The following is a 26,248-nucleotide window of genomic DNA, read 5'->3' on the forward strand; positions in this document are numbered from 1 at the left end:
CAATAAGCTTTTATAAAAGCCTCAAACTTCTGTGTGTGAATCAGACATGAGATCTAACATGATAGAAGATTACAGTGCGGGGAAGACGGGAAACCTTCATATAGACGGCCGATGGTGATGGAGTCAGTGATGGACTCTGGACAAATATGTTTCTAGAGCCGTAGTAGAAGATGAAGATGTCGTCCTCATCATGAAGTAGTTATTTCTCATGTCACGTGTAATGAATATCTCCTGCAGTATTGCTAATGCCGATTCCAGTGTCGGTAAATGAGACGAGAATTAGCGTTATGGAAGATGAGTCTATGAGAAACGTATTCAGCTGCCGACTCCGAGGGAGAAACTGCTTGTTGTCTGTGGCCTAAAATATATAGGTTTTATTAGTAGACTGGCTGAAGAGCCCGGCGTTGCCTGGGCATAGTAAATATCTGTGGTTAGTTATAGCACCTCACTTCTCTTATTTTCCCATCATGCCTCTCATTTTCCCCCTCACATCTCTCATTTTCTCCCTTACACCTCTCATTTTCCCCCTCACTCCTCTTATTTTCCCCCTCTCTCCTCTCATTCCCCCCTAACACTTGTCATTTCGACCTCACATCTGTCATTTTCCGATCACTCCACTATTTTCTCTCACTCTTCTCATTTTGCACTTACACCTTTTCATTTTCACCTCACACCTCTCATTTTCACCTCACACCTCTCATTTTCCCCTCAGTTTATACCTGTATGTCATCTCTTCTGTATATACTATATACCTGTATGTCATCTCCTCCTATATATAGTATATACCTGTATGTCATCTCCTGTATATAGTATATACCTGTATGTCATCTCCCCTGTATATAGTATATACCTGCTGTATGTCATCTCCTCCTCTATATACCTATGTGTCATCTCCTCTTTTATATAGTATATACCTGTATGTCATCTCCTCCTGTATATAGTATATACGTGTCATCTCCTCCTGTATATAGTATATACCTGTGTCATCTGCTCCTGTATATAGTATATACCTGTGTGTCATCTCCTCCTGTATATAGTATGTACCTGTATGTCATCTCCTGTATATAGTATATACCTGTGTGTCATCTCCTCCTGTATATAGTATATACCTGTGTGTCATCTGCTCCTGTATATAGTATATACCTGTGTGTCATCTCCTGTATATAGTATGTACCTGTATGTCATCTCCTGTATATAGTATATACCTGTGTGTTATCTCCTCCTGTATATAGTATATACCTGTGTGTCATCTGCTCCTGTATATAGTATATATCTGTGTCATCTCCTGTATATAGTATATACTTGTGTAATCTTCCCTGTATATAGTATATACCAGTGTGTCATCTCCTCCTGTATATAGTATACCTGTGTGTCATCTCCTCCTGTATATAGTATATATCTGTGTGTCATCTCCCCTGTATATAGTATGTACCTGTATGTCATCTCCCCCTGTATATAGTATATACCTGTGTCATCTCCCCCTGTATATAGTATATACCTGTGTCATCTCCCCTGTATATAATATATACCTGTGTCATCTCCCCTGTATATAGTATGTACCTGTATGTCATCTCCCCTGTATATAGTATGTACCTGTATGTCATCTCCCCTGTATATAGTATATACCAGTGTGTCATCTCCTGTATATAGTATATACCTGTGTCATCTCCCCCTGTATATAGTATATACCTGTGTCATCTCCCCTGTATATAATATATACCTGTGTCATCTCCCCTGTATATAGTATGTACCTGTATGTCATCTCCCCTGTATATAGTATGTACCTGTATGTCATCTCCCCTGTATATAGTATATACCAGTGTGTCATCTCCTGTATATAGTATATACCTGTGTCATCTCCCCCTGTATATAGTATATACCTGTGTCATCTCCCCTGTATATAATATATACCTGTGTCATCTCCCCTGTATATAGTATGTACCTGTATGTCATCTCCCCTGTATATAGTATGTACCTGTATGTCATCTCCCCTGTATATAGTATATACCAGTGTGTCATCTCCTGTATATAGTATATACCTGTGTCATCCCCCCTGTATATAGTATATATGTGTGTGTCATCTCTTCCTGTATATAGTATGTACCTGTATGTCATCTCCCCTGTATATAGTATATATGTGTATGTCATCTCCCCTGTATATAGTATATACCTGTGCGTCATCTCCTCCTGTATATAGTATATACCTGTGTCATCTCCCCTGTATATAGTATATACCAGTGTGTCAACTCCTCCTGTATATAGTATATACCTGTATGTCATCTCCTGTATATAGTATATACCTGTGTCATCTCCCCTGTATATAGTATATACCTGTGTGTCATCTCCTCCTGTATATAGTATATACCTGTGTCATCTCCTCCTGTATATAGTATATATCTGTGTGTCATCTCTCCTGTATATAGTATATATCTGTATGTCATCTCCTCCTGTATTAGACCGCGTTCACACGTTATTTGGTCAGTATTTTTACCTCAGTATTTGTAAGCTAAATTGGCAGCCTGATAAATCCCCAGCCAACAGGAAGCCCTCCCCCCGGCAGTATATATTAGCTCACACATACACATAATGGACAGGTCATGTGACTGACAGCTGCCGTATTTCCTATGTGGTACATTTGTTGCTCTTGTAGTTTGTCTGCTTATTAATCAGATTTTTATTTTTGAAGGATAATACCAGACTTCTGTGTGTTTTAGGGCGAGTTTCATGTGTCAAGTTGTGTGTGTTGAGTTGCGTGTGGCGACATGCATGTTGCCACTTTTTTTAGATGAGTTTTGTGTGGCGACATGCGTGTAGCAACTTTTTGTGTGTCGAGTTGCATGTGACACGTTAGTGTAGCAAGTTGTGTGCAGCAAGTTTTGCGCATGGTGAGTTTTGCGCGTGGTGAGTTTTATGTGTGGTAAGTTTTGTGTGAGGCAACTTTTGCATGTGTTGCAACTTTTGTGCATGTGGCAATCTTTCCGTGTGGCGAGTTTTCCATGAGGTGAGTTTTGCTCGTGTGGCGAGTTTTGTGTGGCGAGTTTTGCGTGGCGGGTTTTGAGCGGTGACTTTTGTGTTTCGACTTTTATGTGGCGAGGTTGGTGTATGTGTGGTGAAATGTGTGCTGAGGGTGATATATGTGTTCAAGCACGTGGTGTGGTGCATTTTGTGTGTGTGTTCATATCCCCGTGTGTGGTGAGTATCCCATGTCGGGGCCCCACCTTAGCAACTGTACGGTATATACTCTTTGGCGCCATCATTCTTTAAGTCCCCATTGTTCACATCTGGCAGCTGTCAATTTGCCTCCAACACTTTTCCTTTCACGTTTTCCCCATTATGTAGATAGGGGCAAAATTGTTTGGTGAATTGGAACGCGCAGGGTTAAAATTTCGCCTCACAACATAGCCTATGACGCTCTCGGGGTCCAGACATGTGACTGTGCAAAATTTTGTGGCTGTAGCTGCGACGGTGCAGATGCCAATCCCGGACATACATACACACACACATTCAGCTTTATATATTAGATGTAAAGAAGAAAACTAAATACTGTAAAATAATAACTCTCCTCATATGTTCCCTTTATTATCTCCAGTAATTGTATTATTACACAGGATTTTTATCATGTTACGTCGGCTCATCTTCTTCTCCTTCAGGTCTCTACAATATCAAACCCTATCAGTGACGATCTTCTATAAAAGAGAATTTTCCTGATTTATCCATCAAAGATGGATATGGACAGAGACAAGATGGTGGAGAGAATATTACACCTCACCCTAGAGATCCTCTTCCGGCTTACTGGAGAGGTGAGAGATTCTGATGACGTCACATTACATCATTCTTATCTATGGGAATAATAGAAGGACAGAACTGGAGAGGTGAGGACTCTGGAAACGTCTGTAGTGAGATTTATTTATGTGTCTCTCCATAACCAGGATTACACAGTAGTGAAGAAGACCTCTAGTGAGCATTGTCAGGACCCTGTGTCTGAGGGATGCAGAAGACCCCTGAGCCCAATCACGGGGCCTCCTCCTCACTGCCTGATACATGAGAACATCAATGACCAGAAGATCCTAGAACTCACCTACAAGATGATTGAGCTGCTGACTGGAGAGGTGACACTGCTGGGAATGCTGGGAAATTATACAATAACGCTATGAAGGGATCAGGGGGATGACGGTATCATTGTATGTGTCAGGTTCCTATAAGGTGTCAGGATGTCGCTGTTTATTTCTCCATGGAGGAGTGGGAGTATTTAGAAGGACACAAAGATGTGTACAAGGACGTCATGATGGAGGTTCCCCAGCCCCTCACATCACCAGGTAATAGACAGGACTAAATACACGGCCTATAATTATCTGTATGTAAAGAATGAATTCAGTCCCTGTATGTGTTTCCTTCAGATCTATCCAGTACCAAGACAACACCAGAGAAATGTCCTCTTCTTCCACCAGACTGTAAACAAGAAGATCCCAATGCCCATCAGAATCATCAGGTAGATGGAGAGAAGGTGTCATGAGATCTCCACTATGATGTGTAGACGGGTGTGAAGGTCTTGTGCTCAGTCTTGTTTTATCCACCAGTATTACATGTTTTATACTTGTGTAATGAGAACGGTGGAGATGGCAGGATTAGAGCTGATCATAGATGTGACTTCTCCATCTGTCTTTAACGTTTACAATATTTGTTTCAGAGTGAAGATCTGACTCGTATTAATGCTACAGAGACATATGTGAGGGGTGATGAGGGGTGTAAAGAGGAGATTCCTACATATGACTACCCAGGTGAGTACTAACCACTAAATACAGAGAAGTCACAGATTCTTCTCAGTCACCTGCTGTGGTTGCTTTATTGGTGGTGTAGTCCGACCGTATTACCATGATCACCATTTTGCCTCCCGACCACAACATCCTCCTCCACCCAAAACTGTTCAAATGACTTTGGGCATTGAAAGCCCTTTTCTATACAACTTATCATCTGGAGGATCCACCACCCCCTGGGATTAGGAGAATCCTTCCCTTACCTGCCCAGATCTGTAAACTGCAAAGCCAAATTACAACATACGTAGAATGTGCTGGCAAGTTAGAAACTCACTTGAAGAAAACAATTATGATGGGCCTGTAAGGCTGCGTGTCCACGCTCAGGATGGCCGGCAGTATCGCCGCAGCGGCGAAGCCGCTCGGCGCTAAGCCCCGCCCCCTTTCTGGGACGCGATCATGCCGGATGTGTACTGTACACATCCGGGATCATCGCACCCCTCGCCATAGGGCCCTGTGATATGAAAAGACGCGCAGCATGTCCGGAGTCGCAGGGCCGCCGCGTGCGGGTTTCCACGCATAGTGGACACGGGATTTCACAAAATCCCCTCCACTATGCTGGAACATCTGGACGCTGCGTGTGTGACGCTGCAGCGTCAATCACGCAGCGTTTACTTACCGTGGACATTCACCCTTAGAGAAAGCGGAGGCTAATGATGCTGTTGGATTTCTAGAATCCTGATATCTTATTGGATGAATCTACTTTCTCCCCCTTCTGTGCTGCTGAATGTGCTCATATGGTCTCTACAAGACGAGGTCCAGTCGTTCTGGCAAAATTTTGCTTTTATGATTCACAACATTAAATGAGCAGTGAGGCCAAGTGTGAATTTCTATACAGTAACAGCAGAGTTTCCCTTTATTCTGCCTTTTCAATTCCTTTTAAAATCGACTAACTTCAATCATTATTTCGATAAAAAATATTACATCTGTGCCATGATATATCTCTAAGCTAAATTTAAGATATCTCAGTTCTGCACTATTATAAAAAGTTCTCTTTAAATGTCTAATATTTCTTCTAGAATATTGGCCCTTACGATTGTTTAGATTGCCAAGAGCCACCGAGCCCCATAATGTAATTACCCCAGAAAGGTTTCACACTAGTTACGGTTTACTGATGAAGACTGTTGAGTTTGTTCAATTCAGTTGGTGTTATTATCTATAGTCACAACTTTTGACTACAGTAGTTAGTGCCCAAAATAATCTGTTTTAACCACTTCATGCAGCCAGTTGTTGTTTGTTCCTAATCAGGCCCCATATTTCAAATCTGACGTGTGTCACTTTGTGGTGATATCTTTGGAATTCTTCACAAAAGATTATAGGAAACAAATAGACCATAAAAATTATTTTCCAAATTCTCTTGAATCCGACAATACCCTATATACGGTTGTACACTACTGTCTGGCACATGACATGTTAAGAAGGGAAGGTGCGACATTTATGTATTTGAATGTAGATCTTGCTGGAATAGTTTGCAGACACAATGTATTGGGGCACTGTTTGTGGTCACCTGGCAGCTCAAAAGATGGCCACCACAAACATGCTTGGCACTATCTATTCCGTTTTCCAGATCCCATGGATTGTCTTGCTCATCATCCTTTAACCCTCTACATGGGTCTGGATTTACACAGAGACCCCTAGGCTTGGGCCACAGTGTTACCTGCTGTTCTGTGGTGTGAAATAGCAAGACGAATAGTCATGTAGCCGGGTCAACACCAGGAGGACAGAGAAAATGCAAAATTCAAATATACCATTTTATTACTCACCACATAGTGCCCTGATTGTGCTCCAGGAGATACACACCTTAAATTAAGTGGGTTCTCACTATAGTAATGGCAAATATATGGATGCCAAATTTGGTTTGGGCACACTGCAAGGCACAGAAGCGAGTGGGAGATTTTACTTTTCGGAGAGCGGATATTGCTGGGTTGGTTTATGGAAGCTATGTTGCTTTTCAGGAGCCTTTTAGCCACTAATAATGTGGAAAACACTGTTTTCCTCTTCTCCCATGACGGCATCACCTGAGAGAGGGTATCTGCCCATAAAGAGCAGGAAACCTACTGAATAAAAGGGTGGTAACTCTCCTCCTTGTCAGTTGGTTTCCTGTCCTTGGTGTAACCGTCCTTTGAGTTATGCGCTAAAGGCTTACTCTGGTCCGGAGGGTGTCCAGGGACAGGATGTCTTCCGGACGGGGGATACATCCACTGGCCAGTAGGTCGGTGCAGCGTCGTGCAGGCAGAGACCTCTTGGCAAAAGTACCCTGGTCTGTGCATTCCGGTGCTGGAGGAGCACCTTGTGCTGAGTGTGCCAGGACATGCTTCAGGCGCTGCAGGGTGTGTGCTGTAAGTTGTAGCGCACCTCAGTGATGAGCACACTGGAAAATATGGCTGCCAGCGTCTGCGCAGGACGTGTGATGTAATATCCTGATGACGCAGGGCGCTGGACTTGAAGCGGCCATCTGGGTCTGAGCATGTGCAGGGCTGGCTGAGACTCCCTGCTCACAGTTCACTGGATTTAAATTATGTATGACCCTGAAACCGGGGAGGTACCAGCGGAGGTGTGGCAGTACCATCCCTAGATATAATGGGATGGTCACAAGAAAATGGCACCTTGCAGCAACCTCAAGCATGGATGTGCTTCAGAAGCCACAGCAGCAGGCACCGCATCAACAGACACTGCCACCACAGCAACAGCAGTGTCATCGGGAACACAGCAGTTGCAGTTGGGCAAGTGGCAGCAAGACCGCCTGGAGGGACAGGACGAGTCATGAGTCCACCACCTCAAGAGGAGAATGTTTATGTGAACCAATCCTACCTTCATCTCCGGTACCCTAGACTGAACGTCAGAATGGTGAGTGATCTTCGTGAAAGTTCACCATGTTAAATAGGTCCCTTTTCTCTATGTATTTTTTTTACTAGGGAAGGGCCCATGAAGTGTAGTGCCAAGCAGAATAACAAAGAATGTGCACTGTGCGGGGACAACTTATCCAACACATATATAAAAATACTATGCCTCAACTGTATTCAGAAGACCATCTCTGAAGAAACCCCCAGTTTTTCTATGATTTTAAAATTCAGAATAAAATCAGAGATCCAGGATTCATTAAAACATCTGATGAAGCAGAGAAAAAGAGACAAAAGCTGCAGGCATCATATTCAGATGGGTCAGTAATATTTCAAGATAGGGACAAACCAGACTCTTCTTCTGGCTCATCTTCCTCTTCCACCTCCGACAGTGACATAGGGAGCAGGCCGTTCTTTCCAGAGAAAGACGCTGACAAATTGGTAAGGGCCATTAGGACAACCTTGGGCATCGCAGATTCTAAAACCCCTAGTTCGGGGGGTTAGAACAGAAAAGGAGGCACTCATTCCTAATCAATGAAAAAATTAAAATGCTCATTGACAAAGAATGGAAGAGACCTGAGAAAAAGGGTCCGCTTCGATCTGCGTCAAAAAGGTGGTACCCATTTGACGAGGAAGAAGCAGGTTTATGGGAGAAGACCCCCTAAGATTGATGTATCAGTAGCAAAATCCTCCAAAAAGACCACCTTACCTTTTGAGGATCTGGGAAAAGATAGGGACCCCCTGGGCAATAAGGCTATGTGTGCACTATGCGTTTTTGTTAATCCATAGAGCTAAATAAAGATATATTATTATAAAAAAAAAAAAATTGTAATGACATTTCCTTTTTCAACCTCTTCAGCCAGATACCTTCATTAATATTAAATAAAGACACACACACACACACACATAGCAACTGTTAGGCTACGTCCCCACGGTCAGTAATCGGCAGCGTTTTGGACACCGTACATGTCTGCTCTGACCAAAGCTCTGCTGGCTTTTGAACACAGGTGATTCCACATGCGACCTATACATTGGACGGGTGATATTTATCTCACGGAGATTGAGCGTCTCAGCAAGATAAGCATGCTGCATTCTGGAAAGAAGTGCCGCATGTCCGTTTCCGCAGGGAAGCCATGGGCGCCAGTGCACGCATAGTGGACATGGCATTTCTTGAAATCCCATCCACTATGCTGTAACATTTGGTCGCTTTGGGTTGGATGCTGTGGATGTACGCAGCGTCCAACCCGCGACGTTTACTGACCGTGGGAGCATACCCTCAGAAATCTGCTTGATTGCAATATCTGTTTATTTAAAAAAAAAAATAAAAAATTGCGTGGGCTCCCACATTAAGGTATTCACACAGACTCCTTTAATGAATCTAAATTTATCATACTTACTGAATACCTAGTCCCCCGATGCCCTCGTCTCCTGCAAACAATCAAAAAATAATAAACCAATATATAATACTATTCTGTCTGACATAGTCCATTTAATACCGAGTGTCCCATGTCGATCTCACGTGTATAACAGTCACATTGGGGGATGTGACCGCTCTACCCGGCCTCCGGCGATACAATGACAGAAGGTAATCGCTCCTACAGTTTATCACTGCGCTGCCATGAGAGTTCACCGGAGTTCATCAGCTCCGGTGCTCTCACTTACGGCACTACCGCTGTATGAGAACTTTCCCATGCATTGGTGCCATAAGTGAGAGCACCAGAACTGATCAGCTGATGAACTCCGGTGAACTCTTAACGGCGGCTCAGTGATACACTGCGGGAACGATTACCTCCTGTCAGTGTATCGCCGGCAGCCAGGTGAGATCGATGTGGAATACGGCGGAAAGGTGAGTATATGTTGGTTTATTATTTTTGATTGTTTGCCGGAGAGACGGGCGTTGGGGATTAGGTGTTCGTTGAGTATGTATTGTGTATGTGAATATGTAAATTATGTAAATGTTTTGATTGAACACAGACTCCGGATGATGAGACTATTCTCCCATCATCGGCTCATGCTGTCTCTGTCATATGTGACAAAAGACGTAGCCGGATGGGAGTAGCAGTCCCATCAGACGACGCCTGGGTACACACGTTGCATGGGTACAGACACACACACATATTCTCCTCCCACACATAGAGACAGGCATATATTCTCCGCCCACACACTCCTCCTCCTGACATCATTTCCCTTTTACAAATCGCAGCGTTTTTTGGCAGCAAATCCACAAACCGTTTCACACCTGTGTTTTTGCTGTGGATTTGACTGACTCAATGGAAGTCAATGGGTGCAGAAACACTGCAGAGCCACAAAAAAAATTGACATGCTGCCAAAAATAAAACGATGCAAATAAGGATGGAAATTTCCGGATCATGTGCACAACACTTCAGGAATGTCATTGATTAACATTGCTTAAGTAATCCATTGCATTTTTGGAGCATTTCCACGCGGAAAAACCGCTGTGGAAACGCAACAAATCCGCATCTTGTGCTCATAGCCTAAAGCTGAAAATTATTTAAAACAAACATGGTAATCTTCAGCAGGGGCAGTAAAGCCAGAAATAGCAGCAACCTCTACGGCCAGATCTGTCATGGTCTGGTTACAGCATCTCGATGATGAGATCTGGAATAACACTCTGAGAGAAAAGATGCTGTCAAATCTTCTGCTAATGCAAGATGCTGCTTGCTTCCTTCCTCGCGGACGCTTCTTTGGACGCAGTCAGGTTAGCGGCCCAATCAGCAAATGTATCAAACTCTGCCCGCCGAGCATTGTGGCTCAAATCTGGCCGGTGGATGTCCAATGCAAGGCAAAGTTTTGCTCAATCCCATGTGAGGGGAAATATCTCTTTGGGCAAGCACTAAATGACATTCTAGATAAGACAGCAAACATGAAGAAGAGGTTTCCCAGCGTGTCCTTTCCACAATATAAAAGTTCCTTTCGCAAGAGAAGATACAACAGGAATAAGTCCCTCAGAGAACAGGGGAAAGATAGGAAGTCAAGGAGTGGAGGCTTCATGTTCGAAGGCACTTCCTCTGAGACCAGGTAGCCTTTTAAGTGACAGGCTTCCCCAAGTAGGAGGAAGGCTGTCCCACTTCAAACCTGCCTCGGAGAAAATTTTATCCAATACTTGGATTCTGAAGATAATCCGGTCATGGCTAAAGTTAGAATTCAGGTCTACTCCCTGGCACATATTCAGGATATCATCTCCCAGAAGTCCTGAGGAACAGTTAACCCTGGGGGCAGAAGTACTAAGTTTAGTACAAAAACAAGTGCTGACGGAGGTGCCGATACAGCAGCAGTGGAAATGATTGTATCCTCCTCTATTCCTGATAAATAAACCAGATGGCACTGTGAAGAGCTGAAGTTGTGGGTTTAAATATCACCTAGGCAGATTAACAATGCAGCTAGCTTTATTTATTCTGTCCATGGTTATACAGCAAATCCAATTTGATGGATAAAATACAATGTCCTCAGTCCACAAGTTCTCAATCTGAGATCGGTAGTTCCATTGCCTTGTGCCAGGCTGTACCCACTGTCTCCCAACTTTTGGTTGGCCCACAGCTCTTGGTATTACAGCCAGTATAGTGTGCAGTCACAGCCTGTGTTCCGCCATCCGGTGGATATCATGACTGTAGCTCATGGATACCCGTCCATCCAAAAACAACAACATTTCCTCGTCAGTCCTCAATACCCCAAACCGCCCTCCCAGAATTGAGCCTGGCCCTTGGGAAACACTCCCCTCCCAAAGCTAACACTACATTTATGGGGGTGTCTCACTCAGGCTGAGACCCATCACCTGGGATTCCATCTGAGACCCCCTGTAGTGATGGCTCCCCTGGGTGTACTATCTCCATCCACACAATGAGCCTAGATGCTGGCAAGGTTTGAGACCTTGAGATACAGATGAGATTGATTGCTTTACCTTTAGCAATCTCCTGTCTGACCCTAGGTTTAGGCTTCTTTCACACTAGCGTCGCAGTGCGTCGGGCCGAGGTTACCGACGCTAGCGTTGTATACGCCGCACAACGGGGGCAGCGGATGCATTTTTCCAGCGCATCCGCCGCCCCATTGTGAGGTGCGGGGAGGTGGGTGCAGAGTTCCGGCCGCGCATGCGCGGTCGGAAAAAGCGGACACGTCGCACAAAAAAACTTTACATGTAGCGCTTTTTTGTGCCGACGGTCCGCCAAAGCACGACGCATCCGTCGCACGACGGTTGCGACGTGTGTCAATGCGTCACTAATGTTAGTCAATGGGGAAAAAACGCATCCTGCAGACAACTTTGCAGGATGCGTTTTTTCGCCAAAACGACGCATTGCGACGTATTGCAAAAAACGCTAGTGTGAAAGTAGCCTAACATAAGATCCATCCAGCACTACCTCCTTGGGTTGCAGTGACTGAATGGAAACATTGATTCCTGAGGCTAAACTGACGAGCAAGCTAATCACTAATAAAACACAGCAATAAAATCTCTAATAAAACACAACAATAATGACGCAACCGATGCTCCGTGCTGGAAAAGTCTGCATCCTCTTGGTCCAGTAGTCTTAGTCTGTGGTCAGTTCCAATCACTCCTCCACCACTTTTTCAGCCAGCGCTGGGCTCCAGTTCATGAGATTGACAGGCAATTACTGGGATTAAGGGCTTCCTCAGTTTGTCTTGATAGGCCGTCCTCATTGCCGTGGTCTCTCGCCTTTTTTGTTGGAAATGGTAAATTCAGTTGCAATGAGAGGCTCCATTGTAACAATCGCCCATTCTCCCCCGAATCCCAATGTAGCCAGGTCAGTGGATTTTAGTCCGTCACTATGATGAATTTCCTCCCATACACATAGGGTAACAGTTTTTTCAGTGTCCAGACAATGGCCAGGCATTCCTTTTTTATGGTGGCATACACTTTCTCGTGGTCTAGCAGTTTCCTTGAAAGGTATACCTCTGAGTGTTCCTGCCATGTGCCATCCACCTGACTAAGGACAGCGCCCAACCCACTGTCTGATGCATCAGTCTACACTAGGAATTGTCATAATCGGCTGCAGCCAGTACAGGGGCCCCAGCCAGGGCTTGTTTGACCTGCACAAAAGCCTGTTCACATAGGTCCGTTCATTTTATCTGCCTTCAGAATTTCTTTGTTGCTAGGTTAGCCAGTCGGGCTTTGCTATGGTGCTGTATCCCGGGATGAATTTTCTGTAATACCAGGTGGTACCCAAGAATACTTGCACTTTTGGTTGCGGGGCCAAGACTACTGAGTTATTGCTTCCACCTTGGCCGAGTCAGGCTTTATCCTACCGCCCCCTACTCGGTGTCTTAGGTATTAACACAGTCCGCTAAATGCGCTGGACTATCTCCCCCACATGGTGTGGGTGCTCCTCCCAGGTCTTCCTGACTATGGCAATATCGTCCAGATAAGCTTGGGAGAACGCCTGACAGCCTGCAAGTGTGCAATCTACCATTCGCTGAAAAGTAGCTGCCGCATGCTTCATCCCAAATGCCATGATCGTAAATTGGAACAGACCAAAGAGGGTGAGGAAGGCTGAATGCTCTGGGGCTTCTGGTGTCAAAGGGATCTAGCAGTAGCCTTTACTGAGACCTAAGGTAGACACAAATGTTGCTCCCTCCAACAGATCATATATTCGGGGCATGAGGTATGCATCGGTGATGGTTATCTTGTTCAGCTTCCAATAGTCCTCTCAGAACCTTGTGCTCTGGTTTTATTTTTGGGACAAGGACTGCGCTGGCTGTCCAGGGACTGCACGAGGTGACCAACACTCCCAACTGTAACATTTCATCCACTTTCTTCCGAATCTTCTGCTGAACCTCGGGTGCCACTCGGTACAGCGGCTGTCGAATTGGCCTTGCTGTCCCAGTACCCACCTGATGCTTAGTCAGACTGGTTCGGCCAGGCTGGTTAGAGAAAAGCCCAAAATACTGATCTAATAACCCCTGTATTTGACTGGATTGGGTAGGGGTGAGGTGATCCCCCTAAGATAGCTTGCTCCACCCTCAATTTTCTTTGGTGTGCTGTGGGAAGTCCAGAAGGGGGTCAGGTTCTGAGACATCTGGAGGGGGACAGTATATAGCTACAGCACACTTTTTTCTGGCCTGGTATGGTGAGGGTCAAACACTACCTGATAGGTGACCACCCCTTTTTGTTGACTATGGTGTAGGGACCCTCTCAGTTGGCCTGCAACTTGTCATGGCGGATGGGCGTTAGGGGCACCCAGCCCAGAGAGGACCTATAATAGTAGGTTGTCTGTTGCCCTTATATCCCTCAAGTGTACCCGTACAAGCCGCCGAAGGTGTTTTATCCTCTCTCGCAACTGCCTATGTAGCGGAGCACTGGTACCCCAAGAATCGGAACGGTCTTCTCAGTGTTCTCATCAAGTTTAGCGGGCCCAATGCTGCCTGCCGTATAAGAGTTCAAATGGGGGGAAAACGGTAGAAGCCTGAGGCTCCTCTCTGTCGGCAAACAGGAGCTGTGGCAGACCTTCTTCACAGCTCCCTTCCCCCCTCCACCTCTAAGTAGGCACAGATAATCCATTTCAGGGTCCAATTGAACCTCTCACAGAGTCCATTTGTCTGTAGGTGGTATGCAGAGGAGAACACTGGTCGGACCCCAGACCGGCTCCACAGGGTACACAATACCTTCCCTGTGAATTGCATTCTCTGGGCTGACACAACCTCCTTGGGAAAACACACCCTTCTAAATATCTCAACTAATGCGTGGGCCACCTTCTTTGCATCTGTTCCTCGGAGAGAGCCACTGCTTCAGGGTATCTGGTGGCAAAATCCACAACCGTTAGTATGTATCTCTTCCCTGAGGGACTGGGTCGAGATAGGGAGCCTATCAAATCCACCCGTTGAAAAGGTTCTGCTATTAATGTCATGGGTTGTAAAGGGGCCCTGCGTGGGGGGCCTCACACTGATTGGCAGGTGTCACAGGAGCTTACAAATTTTTTGTTTTCAAGGATCGCCCCGGGCCAGAAGGACCTGTTCATAACCCTGCGTTGCGTCTTCCTCACTCCCAGGTGTCCCCCTAATGGACCTTCATGAGCTAAAGACAGAATCTTTCTTCTATATTTCTTCGGCACCATCAACTGCTTGGTATTCTGCTCCACTGCGTCTCGTATCACCCGATACATCAATCCTCTTTCCATATAATGCGGACCCCCTCTTCCTCAGAATCTTCTGTGGTCATTGCACTTCTCAACCTCCTTAGTGATGGATCTCCCTCTACCTCCTCCCTGATGTCATTTACCTCCCCAAGTCACGTTCCGTCACAGTATCAGGCATTGTATTTTGTGCATTACTCACCACTGGCGGGGGGGGGGGGCAGTCGGCATGTTGAGATCTATGCTTTCCCTTTTGGCTGACGCATTGGGAACTGGTCCTTGGCTTCGGATTATGACATTACCCCAGTGGCACACCAACTCTGTTCCTAGGTTGTTTCCCAGCAACACATCTACTGGTAGGTGCCGCACTACTCCTAGATCCACCATTATATGACTGTGACCCCAGTCTAAGTGTAGTTGGGTACTCCGAATGTTCAAAGATTCTCCTCGGCTATGTTGACTAACATACGGGCAGGAACAATACAGTGGTCCGATACTAGATGGTCTTTGACCAATGTGACTGACGCTCCAGAGTCACAGAGCACCACCGCCTCCACGCCCTCTACCCAGACCGGCTACAGATGCTGGTTCATGGTTTCTGAGGTGTCCCATCTAGTCCTGGACACTTGTCCTTGTACCACATATGCTTTTTCCTCTTCCACAGCATTCCAGCCCGATTGCAACACAATGTTCACTGGTTGGGAACGTGGATGATGTGGGTTAGGACGGTCCTGGCCTTCCTTGCCAAAGTGTCCACAGTTATGGCAGCTTAACCCCCCTCTCCCTGACATGGGCTGTACGTGGGGGCTTGGGAAACCTCCCCCTCTGTGGGAAGTCCGAAATTCCTCCGTTCCTCCTCTCGCAAGTCTGAGTCTCGCTGGCCTCCCTTTAAGCCCCTGTTCCCAACTAGCTGGGAATGTTCTTCCACGTAGCTTCGGTTGATTGGTCTGCCAATTATCAGCCAATCTTGCAGCGTCTATCTAGACTAAGTGGTTTTCTATTCGCCACACATTCTTTTTAGTCACTTGGGAGCTTGTGCATAAATTGTTCCAGCATGAGTATATCCAAGACATGTTTTGCTTCCTGAGCCCCCAGTTTCCATCCACCGAGTGCATGCCATACGTATTGTCTTGGCGAACTCCCAGTGTGTGTGTGTGTGCACCAAGCTTGTCAGTCTCCCGAAATTTCCTGCAGCAGGTTTCAGGCATGATGGCATACCTCTCTAATAACGCGATGCGAATGGTAGCGTAACATCTCTGATCCCCAGAAGACAAGTTATTAAAAGCTTTTCTTGCTTTTCCAGTTAGGCTAACACTCAAAAATCTGGGCCAGTCACTGACTGAAACCTCATACAGCAGGCAGAGGCTCTCAAATAACCGGAGATGTTCATCAGTCTCTGACGTGTCCTCATTGAACTGTGATATATCACGGTACCTTAAAGATGCGGGCCCCTCTCTCCTGTTTTCCACTGTCCTTTGCGCTGGGCGAGTGGGGGTGTTGATACATGCACACCTAGATATTTGCTTACCACTGCCACCCGCTCTATCTCCATGGCTCGCGCGTTCAGCATCCACCTCAACTCAGTCATTCGATCCTGCGCCCTCTGGATGATGGCCCTGATCTGTGGTCTGAACTGACCTAATGTGGTTGTTCATGGTCCCAGTCGTTCAAACATTGTATTAGGGACTCCCAGTTGTCCTCTGGCAACCACTCTAGCACTCTCCCAGAGCAAGGGCTCCCAGCTCCTCCTTGTTTTGAGCTTTTTGTAGATAGTCTGCCATCTCTTCTGCCTAGTCACCGATCAGTAACTTTCCGTGGTATGCTGTCCAGAGATATCCCACCAGCTGCCACCACTTGTGAAGATCTGAGGTTGTGGGTAGTAAATATCACCTTGGTAGGTTAACGATGCAGCTCGCTTTATTTCTTCTGTCCACGGTTATACAACAAATCCGGGTGATGGACAAAATACAATGTCCTCAGTCCACATGTTCCCAATCTGAGATCGGTAGTTTAATTGCCCCTTTCCAGGCGATATACACTGACTCCCAAGTTTTGGTACCTCCAGCTAGTATAGTGTGCAGTCACAGCCTATGTTCTTCCAGACGATGGATATCACTACCGTAGCTCATGGATACACCTCGAGCAACCCCCCCGAAAATTAGCCCGGCTCGGGAAACACTCAAAGCTAACTGTGCATTTTGAGGGTGTCTCCCTCAGGCTGAGACCCATTGCCTGGGATTTCATGTGAGACCCATTGTAGTGATGGCTTCCCTGGTTCTACCATTCCCATCCACACAATGGGCCTAATTGCTGGCAGCACAATGGATTGAGACCTTGAGATATAGATGAGATTGATAGAATGATTGCTTTACATTTACCTTCAGCAATCTCCTGTCTGGCCTTAGGTTTACATAAGATCCATCAAGCAAGTCCTCCTCTGCTTGCAGTCACTAAATGGAAACATTGATTCCTGAGGCTAAACTGACGAGCAAGCTAATCACTAATAAAACACAGCAATATCAACGCAAACTGGTGCTCCGTGCTGGAAAAGCCTGCATCCTGTAGAGCAGTGGACTCCTCTCTATGGGAATTGGTCCAATATTCTTTAGTCCATAGCCAGTTCCTCACAGGCACCTTCAGAACAATAGACAACCTGAGCAAGTTTCTGGTCTACAAACCCTTCAAGATGGAATCCATAATATCAACTATCAAAATACTATTACCAGACTGTTATGAGTGTCCTGGACTTGAAGGACTCTTACTACCATGTTCCAATCCATCTGAAAGACCAACAGTACCTAAGAGTAGCCTTGTACATAAACATTAAGTAAAGCACTTTCAGTACAGAGCTCTACCCTTCAGGCTTTCCATGGCTAGGGTATTTACAAAGGTTATTCTATAGGTTACAGTACATCTTCAGGAACAGAATGTTTTAATAATTCTGTACCTGGATGATTTTTTGGTGGTGGGCAGATCGATAGACTGCAATCACCAACCATCAGAACCAGCCTGACCCAGCTAGGATGGATGTTAAATCTGGAAAAGTCGAAACTGGAACCACTAAGGATTCAGTCTTTCTTAGGGCTTGCCTTGGACTCAGGAGAACAGATGTGTCGTCTACTGGAAGAAAAGAAGACCAAGGTCATAACTCTAATAGCAGCAGCAGTGATCAGACCGGTTGTGACTCTAAGAAAGGCAATGTCACTGTTGGGGACAATGAATTCCTGTTTTCCGGCAGTCCAGTGGGTCCAGATACATTTCAGGTATTTACAGCAGGACATCCTGAAAGGAGTAAAGAAGCTCAAGGGCTATTTAGAACGGAAGATTACACTTTCCCGAGTGGATATCAATTCCATGGCTTGGTGTTTGGAGTTGGAGAGTCTATCACAGGGAATCCCTTAGTCCCTTATTAGATTAAGGACATGATCACGACAGATACCAGCCTTCCGGGGACGGAACCGAAAGATGCCCTATGTATTTAATGGAGGATCACTGGTCAGGCAGGGGTGCTTGTGTTCTGTCATGGATCTACAGCAGCCCCCTATGCAGCAGCACCTGGAGAAGAAAGCACCTGGAGAAGAAGCTGCAACCACAGTGTGTCCAGCCTAGGCAAAAGCATTCCCAGCAGCAACCACCACTGGACAGATGTGGTCGCTCCAGCGGAGTGTGCAGGACCAAGGACTCCAGAGATTCCTGGTCTAGTTGAAACAGCTCCATCAGGATTGAAGATTCCGCTGTCTCCAGAGAAGAGATTTCGGATGACATTCTGCCTCCAGTTCAGGTACCTGTTATGATCTGGTGGCCTAAGAGCAGCATGGGACGTACTCTGGAGAAGGTGGTACCTGTACTGACCGCAGACCCTGAGCCTAACACCGCAACTAGAAGTAGCCGTGGAATGTACCTAGCGCTCCCTAGACATCTCGACACAGCCGGAGGACTAATTACCCCTAGAGATAGAAAAGGGAAAACTATCTTGCCTCAGAGAAAATCCCCAAAGGATAGACAGCCCCCCACAAATATTGACTGTGAGAGGAGAGGGAAAAAACATACACAGACTGAAATGAGAATTTAGCAAAGGAGGCCACTTCTAGCTAAATAGAAAGGACAGGACAGAGTACTATGCGGTCAGTATTAAAAACTAGAAAATATCCACCACAGAAAATACAAAAACTCCACAGCTAACTAAAGATATGGAGGGTATATCTGCATCTCCAGAGAAACCAGCTTGGCTAAAAAAAATCCAATACAGACCAAGCTGGACAAGACAAAACATAGAAAGGAACTGAACAATAAGACCACAATATGTGGACAGCAAATCAAGGCCAGAACTTATCTTTGTTGAAAAGAACTGCAAAGCAGAAGGAACCAGCAGGGATGTGATTCCTCCAGGAACAATGGACAACTGGCACTGACTAAAGGGTGAAGCAAGACTAAATAGCCCTGTCCAAATTGCAAAAGGTGAAAACACCTGATAAATGCTGTGATTCAGAGACCGCAGCGCTACCACTTACAACCACCGGAGGGAGCCCAAGAGCAGAATTCACAACATTACCCCCCCTTGAGGAGGGGTCACCGAACCCTCACCAAAGCCCCCAGGCCGATCCGGACGAGCCAAATGAAAGGCACGAACCAAATCATCAGCATGAACATCGGAGGCAACAACCCAAGAATTATCCTCCTGGCCATAACCCTTCCATTTGACAAGATACTGAAGCCTCCGCCTCGAAAAACGAGAATCCAAAATCTTCTCAACCACATACTCCAACTCCCCATCAATCAACACCGGGGCAGGAGGATCAACATAGGGAATAACGGGCACCACATATTTCCACAACAAAGATCTATGAAAAACATCATGGATGGAAAAAGAGGCTGGAAGGGCCAAACGAAAAGACACTGGATTGATAATCTCAGAAATCCTATAAGGGCCAATAAACCGAGGCTTAAACTTAGGGGAAGAAACCTTCATAGGGACATGACGGGAAGACAACCAGACCAAATCCCCAACCCGAAGCCGGGAACCAACACAGCGATGACGGTTAGCAAAACGCTGAGCCCCCTCCTGAGACAACACCAAATTGTCAATAACATGAGCCCAAATTTGCTGCAATCTGTCAACCACAGAGTCCACCCCAGGACAATCAGAAGGTTCAACCTGCCCTGAAGAAAAACGAGGATGAAAACCAGAGTTACAAAAGAAGGGTGAAACCAAGGTAGCAGAACTAGCCCGATTATTAAGGGCAAACTCGGCCAATGGCAAGAAAGCCACCCAATCATCCTGATCAGCAGACACAAAACATCTCAAATAAGTTTCCAAAGTCTGATTAGTTTGCTCGGTTTGGCCATTTGTCTGAGGATGAAATGCGGAAGAAAAAGACAAATCAATGCCCAGCCTAGCACAAAAGGCCCGCCAAAACCTAGAAACAAACTGGGAACCTCTATCGGACACAATGTTCTCCGGAATGCCATGCAAACGAACCACATGCTGAAAAAACAACGGAACCAAATCAGAAGAGGAAGGCAACTTAGGCAAAGGTACCAAATGAACCATCTTAGAAAACCGGTCACAAACCACCCAGATAACTGACATCCTCTGGGAAACCGGAAGATCCGAAATAAAATCCATAGAAATATGCGTCCAAGGCCTCTCAGGGACCGGCAAAGGCAAAAGCAACCCACTAGTGCGGGAACAGCAAGGTTTGGCCCGCGCACAAGTCCCACAGGACTGCACAAAAGAACGCACATCCCGTGACAAAGAAGGCCACCAAAAGGACCTACCAACCAAATCTCTGGTACCAAAAATCCCAGGATGACCGGCCAACACAGAACAATGAACCTCCGAAATCACTTTACTAGTCCATCTGTCAGGAACAAACAATTTCCCCACTGGACAGCGGTCAGGTTTATCAGCCTGAAATTTCTGAAGAACCCGTCGTAAATCAGGGGAGATGGCAGAAAGAATCACCCCTTCCTTCAGAATACCGACCGGCTCAAGGACCCCAGGAGAATCAGGCAAAAAGCTCCTAGAGAGGGCATCAGCCTTAACATTCTTAGAGCCCGGAAGATACGAGACCACAAAATCAAAATGGGAGAAAAACAGGGACCATCGGGCCTGTCTAGGATTCAGCCGTTTGGCAGACTCGAGATAAATCAGATTCTTATGCTCGGTCAAGACCACAATACGGTGCTTGGCCCCCTCAAGCCAATGTCGCCACTCCTCAAATGCCCACTTCATAGCCAACAACTCACGATTGCCGACATCATAATTGCGTTCCGCAGGCGAAAACTTTCGAGAAAAGAAGGCACACGGTTTCATCAAGGAACCATCAGAATTCCTCTGAGACAAAACGGCCCCTGCCCCAATCTCAGAAGCGTCAACCTCAACCTGAAACGGAAGAGAAACATCCGGTTGACGCAACACAGGGGCAGAAGTAAATCGGCGTTTAAGCTCCTGAAAGGCAGAAACAGCCGCAGAGGACCAATTAGTAACATCAGCGCATTTCTTTGTCAAATCGGTCAGGGGTTTAACCACACTGGAGAAGTTGGCAATGAAACGGCGATAACAATTAGCAAAGCCCAAAAATTTCTGAAGGCTCTTCACGGATGTGGGCTGGATCCAATCATGAATAGCCTGAACCTTAACCGGATCCATTTCTATAGATGAGGGAGAAAAAATGAAGCCCAAGAAAGAAATCTTCTGTACTCCAAAGAGGCACTTAGACCCCTTCACAAACAAGGCATTATCACGAAGGATCTGAAATACCATCCTGACTTGTTTCACATGAGACTCCCAATCATCTGAAAAAATCAAAATATCATCCAAATATACAATCATGAATTTATCAAGATAATTCCGAAATATATCATGCATGAAGGACTGAAACACAGATGGAGCATTAGAGAGTCCGAATGGCATCACAAGGTATTCAAAATGGCCTTCGGGCGTATTAAACGCAGTTTTCCATTCGTCCCCCTGGTTAATACGAACCAGATTATATGCCCCTCGAAGGTCAATCTTAGTAAACCAACTAGCCCCCTTAATCCTAGCAAACAGATCAGAAAGCAAAGGCAAAGGGTATTGGAATTTGACCGTGATTTTATTCAAGAGGCGATAATCAATACAGGGTCTCAAGGAGCCATCTTTTTTGTCAACAAAGAAAAAACCTGCTCCCAATGGTGAAGAAGATGGCCGAATATGCCCCTTCTCCAAGGACTCCTTCACATAGGTCCGCATGGCGGTATGTTCTGGCACACACAGGTTGAAAAGTCGGCCTTTAGGGAACTTACAGCCTGGAATCAAGTCAATAGCACAATCACAGTCCCTATGCGGTGGAAGGGAACTGGACTTGGGCTCATCGAATACATCCTGGAAATCTGACAAAAACTCAGGAATTTCAGAAGAAGGGGAGGAGGCAATTGACATCACAGGAACGTCACCATGAACCCCCTGACAACCCCAACTAGTCACAGACATAGATTTCCAATCTAATACCGGATTATACACCTGTAACCATGGGAAACCCAGCACAATAGCATCATGCAAATTATGCAACACCAAAAAACGACAATCTTCCTGATGGGCTGGTGCCATGCACATGGTCAGCTGTGTCCAAAACTGAGGTTTATTTTTAGCCAACGGTGTAGCATCAATGCCCCTCAAAGGAATAGGACTCTGCAAAGGCTGCAAGGGGAAACCACAACGTCTGGCAAATTCTAAGTCCATTAAATTTAGAGCAGCGCCTGAATCCACAAATGCCATGACAGAAAATGACGATAATGAGCAGATCAGGGTCACAGATAACAGAAATTTAGGTTGTACAGTACTGATGGTAACAGAACTAGCAATTCTCTTGGTACGCTTAGAGCAATCAGAAATAACATGATCAGAATCGCCGCAGTAAAAACACAACCTATTCTGACGTCTGAATCCTTGTCGTTCAGCTCTAGACACAATCCTATCACACTGCATAGGCTCAGGACTCTGCTCGGAAGACAATGCCATAGTGTGCACAACTCTGCGCTCGCGCAAGCGCCGATCAATCTGAATGGCCAGAGACATAGAATCATTCAGACCAGCAGGCGTGGGGAACCCCACCATAACATCTTTAACGGATTCAGAAAGACCCTTTCTGAAGATTGCCGCCAAGGCATCCTCATTCCATTTAGTCAGAACAGACCGTTTTCTAAACTTGTGGCAATATGATTCTGCCGCTTCTTGACCCTGAGACAGGGCCAACAAGGTCTTCTCCGCATGATCCACAGAATTAGGTTCGTCATACAATAACCCAAGCGCCTGAAAAAAGGTGTCTACATTAAGCAACGCCAGATTCCCAGGTTCCAGGGCAAATGCCCAATCCTGGGGGTCACCACGCAGCAGAGATATAATAATTTTAACCTGCTGGATGGGATCACCAGAGGAACGGGGTTTCAGAGCAAAAAACAGTTTACAGTTATTTTTAAAGCTCAGAAATGTGGACCTATCCCCAAAAAACAAATCAGGAGTTGGAATTCTAGGCTCTAAAACTGGAGTCTGAACGATATAATCGGAAATACCCTGTACTCTAGCAGCAAGTTGATCCACACAAGAAACCAGTCCTTGAACATCCATACCAGCGCCGAACTCCTGAGCCACCCAGAGGCAAAGAGGGAAGAGAAAAAAAAAACACAACAGACTACAGAAAAAAAAATGGCTCAGCACTTTCCTTCCCTTCTTCTGAGATGCGGTTAACTCAATGTTGTCCAGTTGTACTGTTATGATCTGGTGGCCTAAGAGCAGCATGGGACGTACTCTGGAGAAGGTGGTACCTGTACTGACTGCAGACCCTGAACCTAACACCGCAACTAGAAGTAGCCGTGGAATGTACCTAGCGCTCCCTAGACATCTCGACACAGCCGAAGGACTAATTACCCCTAGAGATAGAAAAGGGAAAACTATCTTGCCTCAGAGAAAATCCCCAAAGGATAGACATCCCCCCACAAATATTGACTGTGAGAGGAGAGGGAAAAAACATACACAGACTGAAATGAGAATTTAGCAAAGGAGGCCACTTCTAGCTAAATAGAAAGGACAGGACAGAGTACTATGCGGTCAGTATTAAAAACTAGAAAATATCCACCACAGAAAATACAAAAACTCCACAGCTAACTAAAGATATGGAGGGTATATCTGCATCTCCAGAGAAACCAGCTTGGCTAAAAAAAATCCAATACAGACCAAGCTGGACAAGACAAAACATAGAAAGGAACTGAACAAAAAGACCACAATATGTGGACAGCAAATCAAGGCCAGAACTTATCTTTGTTGAAAAGAACTGCAAATCAGAAGGAACCAGCAGGGATGTGAATCCTCTAGGAACAATGGACAACTGTCACTGACTAAAGGGTGAAGCAAGACTAAATAGCCCTGTCCAAATTGCAAAAGGTGAAAACACCTGATAAATGCTGTGATTCAGAGACAGCAGCGCTACCACTTACAACCACCGGAGGGAGCCCAAGAGCAGAATTCACAACAGGTACCCCTTTAAAAACCTGGAGTGGTGAGTGATCTACGAGAAAGTTCAGCTTGCTAATAAGGTGTTTTTCTTTCTCTCGTTCTTTCTCTGTTTCCTGTGGCTAGGATGTCCCGTGAAAATACTCCACCAAAACTAATAATAGAACCTCTCTGTTATGTGGCCAGGGGGTTAGCCAAGACATGGCCAAAGAAGTTATGTCAGGCCTGTAATAAGGAGACTGTTTCAGAGGCGTTGCAAAACTTCTACTAGTTTGAGATCCCTCATTAAAACAGAGGTACAGAACTCCCTAAGAACTCTGTCTCACTCAGGGGAAATATTCCCCAGTCATAAGAGGTCTACTGTATTATCAGCAGTCCCGGACGAAGGGGTTTTGCAGGACTCTTCTTCAGATTCCTCCTCGTCAGAAAGTGACTCAGGGACTGGTCATTGGTTTCCGCTTGAGGAAGTTGATAACCTTGTGAAGAAGCAATATGAAGAACAAATGCGGCACTCATCAAGTTGAGAAAAAATGTCAATGTCCTTTATTTCACCATATTCGGCTTGGACAAAGTACCGGACCCGTTGAAGCATTCACACGTGAAACAGCTGTAGTCCTTTCTCCCCGCATGCCTCTTCCACTGCACATCCAATACTTTGTCCAAGCCACGTATGGTGAAATAAAGGACATTGGAATTTTTTCTCAACGTGGTGAGTGCCACATTTGTTCTTCATATTACTTATACACATTTGTGATTTCCATATACCAGTCGAATTTTTTCCTCCTGACTTCAGTAAAATAGGATCAAGTATTTGCACGTGTGCTGAATATACTCCTCTGGTGCTGAATATACTCCTCTGGTGCCATTCGTTTTTTTTCTTTCATGAAAAATAACCTTGTGAAAGCAATGAGGGCCACGATGGGGTTGGTCAATCAAAAAACTAAAAAATCTGTACAGGACATAATGTTTGGGACTCTGGATCACAGGAAACATAAAACCTTTTCCATTAATGAGAGGATACAGGACCTCATCAACAAAGAGTGGGGAAAACCAGAGGAAAAAAGCCCTCTTCCCTCTGGCTTTTAAGAGAAAAAACCCCTTTGATGACCCCTTTGATGAGGAGGCAATGACATCCTGGAACAAAGCCCCCAAATTGGATGTGGCTATTTCTAAGACCTCAAGAAAATTCTCTCTGCCCCTTGAGGATACAGGATATGGAAGGATCCCTTGGATAGTTAGCTTGATACCTTCATTAAAGGGAACCTGTCACCCCCAAAATCGAAAATGACCACTGGCATCATGGGCTTATCTACAGCATTCTGGAATGCTGTAGATAAGCCCCTGATGTATCCTGAAAGATGAGAAAAAGAGGTTAGATTATACTCACCTTGGGGGGTGGTCCGGTCCGATGGGCGTCGCGGTCCGGTGCCTCCCATCTTCTTACAATGACGTCCTCTTCTTGTATTCACGCTGCGGCTCCAGCGCCGGCGTACTTTGTCTGCCCTGTTGAGGGAAGAGCTAAGTACTTCAGTGCGCAGGTGCCGGGAAAGGTCAGAGAGGCCAGGTGCCTGTGCACTGCAGTACTTTGCTCTGCCCTCAACAGGGCAGACAAAGTACGCCTGCGTTGGAGCCGCAGCGTGAAGACAAGAAGAGGACGTCATCCTATGAAGATAGGAGGCCCCGGACCGCGACTCCCATCGGACCGGACCTCCCCCCAAGGTGAGTATAATCTAACCTCTTTTTGTCATCTTTCAGGATATATCGGGGGCTTATCTACAGCATTACAGAATGCTGTAGATAAGCCCCTGATGCCGGTGGGCTTAGCTCATCTTCGATTTTGGGGGTGACAGGTTCCCTTTAAGGGTAAGTGGGCAGATGAAGCGGAAGTTGTGCTCTCTATCATGCGAGGGGGGCTTTGTTTGGCACAGCCCTGGATGACATCCTGGAGAAGACAGGTGATATGAAGAAGGGGTTCCCAAAACCCCGTTTTCATCCTTTAAAGCGGCC

General features: G+C 45.8%; 2 protein-coding genes across 3 annotated transcripts in view; one reads left to right on the forward strand and one right to left on the reverse strand.

The window, feature by feature from the left end:
- Window positions 1-26,248, reverse strand: part of LOC143766330 (uncharacterized) — a 1,024,462-nt gene that overhangs the window by 625,742 nt on the left and 372,472 nt on the right. The gene's annotated exons all lie outside the window — the stretch shown is intronic.
- The window catches only part of LOC143766333 (uncharacterized), a 167,686-nt gene that overhangs the window by 122,655 nt on the left and 18,783 nt on the right, over window positions 1-26,248 (forward strand). The window contains exons 2-6 of one of the 2 annotated variants that reach the window (XM_077253927.1): window positions 3,651-3,800; window positions 3,930-4,109; window positions 4,193-4,316; window positions 4,398-4,489; window positions 4,688-4,778. The exons of the other annotated variant lie outside the window; for it this stretch is intronic. Of the exons in view, the coding sequence (XP_077110042.1) occupies window positions 3,723-3,800; window positions 3,930-4,109; window positions 4,193-4,316; window positions 4,398-4,489; window positions 4,688-4,778 (565 nt within the window). The 5' untranslated portion in view covers window positions 3,651-3,722. The remainder of the gene's footprint in view (window positions 1-3,650; window positions 3,801-3,929; window positions 4,110-4,192; window positions 4,317-4,397; window positions 4,490-4,687; window positions 4,779-26,248) is intronic. 2 annotated transcript variants of the gene reach the window in all.

The sequence above is a fragment of the Ranitomeya variabilis genome, chromosome 4, assembly GCF_051348905.1.
Source record: "Ranitomeya variabilis isolate aRanVar5 chromosome 4, aRanVar5.hap1, whole genome shotgun sequence".
Classification (NCBI taxonomy): domain Eukaryota; kingdom Metazoa; phylum Chordata; class Amphibia; order Anura; family Dendrobatidae; genus Ranitomeya; species Ranitomeya variabilis.